At 43.2% G+C, this 5894-nt stretch overlaps 1 protein-coding gene across 2 annotated transcripts in view; it reads right to left on the bottom strand.

The window, feature by feature from the left end:
- INTS9 (integrator complex subunit 9) overlaps positions 1-4609 on the bottom strand; it is a 65182-nt gene extending 60573 nt beyond the window's left edge. Inside the window, exon 1 of one of the 2 annotated variants that reach the window (XM_010146080.1) lies at positions 4473-4609. In XM_010146080.1, coding sequence (XP_010144382.1) covers positions 4473-4537 — 65 coding nt within the window. In that variant the 5' untranslated portion in view covers positions 4538-4609. The remainder of the gene's footprint in view (positions 1-4472) is intronic. The other variant, XM_010146081.1, reaches the window with a different exon arrangement.
- Between the last annotated feature and the right edge of the window lie 1285 nt (positions 4610-5894).

Genomic DNA, 5894 nt, shown 5'->3' on the forward strand with positions numbered 1-5894 from the left:
TAAGAATTTCAAAAAGACTCAGCGCTGCTCACATTGCCCTGTGGCGAAACCAGCAGCATAAACAGAAGGGTTTGGGCAGCAACAAACTCTGCCTGAAACATTACAAAAGCACCGTAAAACTGTTCTGGGACAGAGGACAACAGACAAATATTCCCATTAGCAGTGACAGGGAAAGACTGATGCTCTGGACTAAGCCATTTATAGACACAGAGGCTGCGATTTTATATCCACATAAACCATGGTTTTGTGCTTCGGTCTCACCCTGAAGACCTGCACCAGCAGCTGTGCAGCACGTGTACCTGTGTTGAAAGGACGATGCGCCGGGAGGTTTTGCTGTGAACTGCCTGTTTTAAGCTAGCAGGTCTGGTACTAGCCAGCAACAGCAGGGCCCTCTCTTCTAAGTTGCTTCAAATGCTAATAAAGAAACTTCAAGGTGGACATTGTAATCCTGAGTTTACAGGAGTAATTGCTGCAGCATTTCTCGCTGCCATGACTGAGACTTATTCATACTTCCAAGTGACGTGATTTTTGTATGAGCCTACAGCTCGGCTCTAAAAACCACTGTCTGCCCAGATTCAAGCAGATCTACAAAAATGAAAAAAAAAAAAAAAGAAAGAAAAAGCTGAGAAAAATAAGAAAATTGGATCTGCCTGGAACCAAGCTCTGCCACAACTTTAGATTTGAGAGAACTCGAGAACCTGGCTGCAAGTGTCATGCACTAAGCTTTACAGACAGGCATGTGCTAGAAGGGCTTTCAAATTTAAGAGCTTGAAAACAGGCAGCTCAGAGGAATGCTGTGTTCAGACTAACATCCATATAAAAGAACAAATCCTAACTGGCACTCCAGAAAGCCACGAAGAAAGAAAAAGGGGAAATCTAAGACTCAGGGAGTGAAGACAGAAGGTAAGAGATGAGAGCAGAAGGAAATGTCATTGAGAAGCTATGCTGGAGAAGTGCAACCCCCTTTTGAGGATAAAGAGTAAGTCTGATGATAGAAAGATGAGGTGGAGACATGTACTCCCCACTGACACATCTGAAAGCACAATTTCAGAGTAGTAGTTTGGAGACTGAGGTGGCTGAGGAGAATTGGTGCAGAGAGAGTAAAAGAGCTATAGAAAAAAGCAAGGGAAAAGAAAGAACAAACCACTCTGATATATAACAACTTCGCCACATAAGAGGAGGGGACAGAACTCTTGGGTGGGAGGGACATCTGGAGGTGTGCAGTCCAGTGTCTCAAAGCCAACACTACTAAACCAGGTCAGCCACGGCTTTGTCCAGCTGGGTGCTGCAGATCCCTGGAGCCTGAGATTCTAGAGCCTTTCTGGGGATGGGTGAAAGCCCTATGAGAAACTTCATCACTGAGAGGTTCACGTCCAAACTGAGCCTCCCAAGACACAATTTGTGACCACTAAGCCCTTATACTGTTGCCACTGTCAAGAAGAGTTTGGCTCTGCTGGCTTTTAGCTTCCTTTCAGGTGGATGTAGGTGGCTGTTAGCTCCCCATTAGCCTGCTCTCTGCCAGACTTAACAAGCTCAGCTCCCTCAATCTCTCCGTCTAGTCATGGGCTCTGGACCCTGACCATCTTGGAGCCCCATGAACACCCTTTCTAGTGTCTCAGCATCCCTCTTCAACTTGGAAATCCAAACCTGGTTCCATATGTTGTTTCACCAGCACGAGGCAAAGTGGAATAAACCTTGATAAGCTTGCCTTACTCTCCCTAATTGAGCCTAGTAAGTGGTTTGTTTTATTCACAATGAAAGAGCATTACTGACTTGTACTGAATTTGGCATCCACCAAAGAGTAGTCTTGTCAAGAGGCAAAATGAGCAGATAGGTCTTGTGTGTGGGTGAAAGTGGAATAAGCAACACAGGACAGAAAGGACTCTTTACCTTGAAGCCAAGAAGCAACGCAATTCCTGCCGACATAGTTTTGACATTGTAATAGAGTGATTGATTAATCCAAAACAGCTAGAACTGTCCCATAAATAATGTGAGCAAGTGTGTCATGGGTAGACAGGAAAGGTTAAGAGCTTCCCGCATGTTAGTTTTATCGTTTTGCATTTGACTTTGGTATGGGGGAGAAAATTTCAGTTGACAAAACTCTTTTAAAGGACATGAACTGGCATAAAGTTCAGGTGCTTTTCACATGCTCCTTGGGCTGGTGAGAACAAGGACTGCCATTTCCAGAACAAGGCGGAATCTAAATATCTTTTGACAGGCTTTTTCTGAAGAGCAAAGAACTCTAAAAAATGTCCAGTCCCTTGAATGACACAAACACTACAGCACTTTCCTCTCTTACAGATTAAACCACAGGCTCTCAAAATGTTTTCTCAAGGAGAGTCCCGTGCCAGGTAGGAGACATTTAGCTGCATAGCAAAGACCCTCTGTAGTATCATGCCATTATGCTCCATGGAGGCAAAAATCAGGGCGCCTTTGCAGACTACACAGTAAGACCTGCAGAACCCAGCTGGTTCACGGATCATACTTTGGGGACCTCTGGTTTAAAGACAGCAGAGAGAAGCATAGCTCCTCTCCAGTTCAGATTTCACATGGGTCATCTCAGCTGAGCTGCAAGCAACAGCACATCTGGTTCTGAGAGGACATACAGCCAGTAATAACCTAAAATCTGAGAGACGGCATTCAAACTCTTGTGCTCCTGTGTGTTTCATGCAAGACTTCAGGCAGGCAGTCCTTCTTAGAGTCTCTCACAGGAAACTGATGCCAACAGCAGCTCTCTGCCACCTGACCGTGTTATGTTGATAACTCACGTTTGAATTTTGGAGGTATTTAGACATCATGGTAATGGAGACTGATATATAGTAGTACACTATGAACATAGAGAAGTAAGGACTTTTTAGTGATGGCCGCATTCCTCCTCAAGTTTCATTTCCACAGGTCCCTGCAGGACATTGTTTTGTAGTGTACTGAAGAGATCAATTACCTACCCAACAACAAGTGCTTAGGACAATCCTTGCTGGAAGGGGCATTCAATCACCTTTCCAACAAGACTGATTTGATTTAAATCCAACTGTTTGCTCCAATTCCACTGGGCCATCCAGGGTCAAATCTGACATCCTTTCTTATTGAGTTTAAGTCATTTTAGTGCAGACATACTGGAGGTACTTGGGGAATTCCGGGTTGTGACCTGCAATTTGGCTGTTCATTCCCAGGGTCTGCTATCAGCAGACAGAGCTGGCACACCCCCAGAGCGTGCTGATGCCGGCAGTTCTAAAAAACCTCTTAAGACTCTGTTCAATCACCTTTGCAGATTTTGTTCCTCTCTCAATTTCCTTTTTTCTTTGAGGGGTGGGAGAAAGTGAATTCAAGGCAATTTTGTCTGTACCTGGATTTCCTAAGTTTTCTGGATCCCTTCAAAACCTACAACAGCCCCTAAACGTTGTGGTTTGCAACTGCATTATGGAATGGGACAAAAAGTGACTCTCACACTGATCTGTCTGAAGGCATCTCTACATCTACATCTCTCTAGAGCTGCCTACTCTACAGCAGATCTTCAACTCCATGCTCTTGCCGAACTATGCATACATTGTCTATTCATTTCCTCTCCAAAATATAACAGGATACAGGAAGTGCTGGACAAACTGCTTTAACCTCTTTAGGTCACTTAGGAAACTCCCTTTCCCAATCACATTCTCTCCCTCTGTCAAGCCTCCTCTAAAGCCAGAACACTCCACACTTGTTTCCTCGTGGATCAAAGTTACTAATGGCTTTTGTGAAAGCTCCTACTGCTTCCCATCACCAAGAGTTACTCATTTCCACCTTCCCAACACCTCATTTTTGTAGTTTATTCAATTTGAGCAAGACATAAGTCACCCTAAATGAATATCCAAATTCATCTAAAAACCTAGGAAAATATGACTTCGTAGTTAGGGTATAAAATGAGAATCTCCACCTCAGGATTCTTTTCTAGACTACTGTTTCACCGCTGTTCCACTCCTGTGCCCAGCTCTGCTGGCCTTTTATTTATTTAATTTTTAAAAGGGAACAATTATACCATCAAGTCAACTAACGAGGACTGTTAAGTGCTATTTTTCTTTGCATTAGTCTGTGCTCTGAAGAAAAGCCTGAGAAGACGGTGGTTAAATAGGCCTTGCTGGGCTCTACGCACTCCAGCTCAGTTACCCATTTATCTCATCATGCATGAAGAAGCCAGAAAGATGACAGATATGTGACCTCACTTGTGCTGAGCAGTTGCAGCAATACTTTACTGATGCTTAGAATAAATTATCTAGAAAAACCAATCAATAAATCCATAAAATGTCTTCCGCCTACTGAGCCAAAGGACGTTATTTTGATATAGAGAATTTTTAAGTGAACAAAGTCTATTTATGATATCAGATGATGGCATTCGTTTGTACATCCCCTCCCTCCTTCCAGTGCACCACTGCACGCAGAACACTCCAACTGCAGCCCAAGAAGACACAGACTAAGTGCTCACAGGCCGCAGAACTCACCTCTGAACCAGTGGCAGCGGGAGGAAATTGAGGGTGGATGTCATATCCAGTCCACAATCCAGCATGATGGTCGTGGATTTGAACTTGAGCACGTTGCATGGTAAGGTTGGATGACCTGACAGGCAGTACTGAAAGAAGAATATGAGGATGAGCTACACATGACCCTGACCTACAGAGTGAACACCCTCAAAACCAAAATTTGCCTTTTCCCCCTTATTTTTAAACACATAGTTTCATGTGCACCAGAATAAAACCTGATTTCCTATGACTCTGTGTCTCACAGCTGCATGTGTTCACTGAGATTTCCCCAAGTTACGGTATTAAGGGGCAGATTTTCTTCAGACAAGTTTTTCTGCTCACAAGGGTTGACAGGATGGCATAGCTCCTCTCTCCAGTTTAGGACATGTGTTGAACCTCTTTTCTAACAAAGTACGTGGGGTAGAAAGAGAGGAAGAGAATCCCTGCAGGAATACAAGTTTTACTTCTTACGAGACCTGCCTACACATCAAACAAGGTGCAGTCCACCCCCTCACCTGCTTCTTGTCTTGCTAAAGGCACACGGGAAACCAGGGGAATGGACAACCCTGAAAGGAAGGGTTCGTGTACTGAGAAATCCCAAATGCTTTGCAAGCTTAAGGAGCCAGTAAGCAGGTCTTGCACAGGGGCACTTTGGCACCATTGAGATGCAGCCACCTCTTGTAGGACACTGGGGAACACTGAATGAGGCACAGGAGCAGCTGAAGTGGGAATAAGACGACAATAAAAACACCAGTTTTTGAATAGGAGATTAGAAAGGTAAACGTGGCCACCTCCATGTGAGCATTTCTGTTCTTTGAGGAGGGATTCGATGGTTCTTCAGGGATTAGGAGATTTTACATTGAACACACAAATTTTCCAAAGTCTGGGCATCTGGCAGCACAGCAGCGCTGAGACAGTCAAACTTAAGCTTTTAAATTTAAGTTTTGGTCAATTAAGATGAAAAACACCAGGTAGTTGGCCATGCGCTGCACTAAAAACAGAGTCAGTCATTTTCTAATACTTTCTATACTTCACTCTGTGAAGCAGGAAGAAGGTACATTAATAATTTCATTTTCTACCTCTGCTCACGATATTTTAACACAGGACTGCAACTGCCTGGATTAACAACTCCCAAGGAGTCTATTTACACACATTCATCAAAAAACTTGTTATACATTCTATTTAAATTATATTTAAATATTAAAAACCTAAACATTAAATTAAAAATATCACAAAGTCTTCTGTTTTAAATTCACAAAGCTTTAATTACTGAGGAGCAACACTGCATTTTGCCTGCTGTTAGCAAAGTCTCTAAAAGACATGAAAAGCCAAGCAGGTGAAAAAGTGAGTGTACAAGTTAAGGAGTTAAGGAATTCAGTTGTTTTATTCGCAAATGTAAAATAC

The sequence above is a fragment of the Buceros rhinoceros genome, unplaced genomic scaffold, assembly GCF_000710305.1.
Source record: "Buceros rhinoceros silvestris isolate BGI_N320 unplaced genomic scaffold, ASM71030v1 scaffold3522, whole genome shotgun sequence".
NCBI classification, from domain to species: Eukaryota; Metazoa; Chordata; class Aves; order Bucerotiformes; family Bucerotidae; genus Buceros; species Buceros rhinoceros.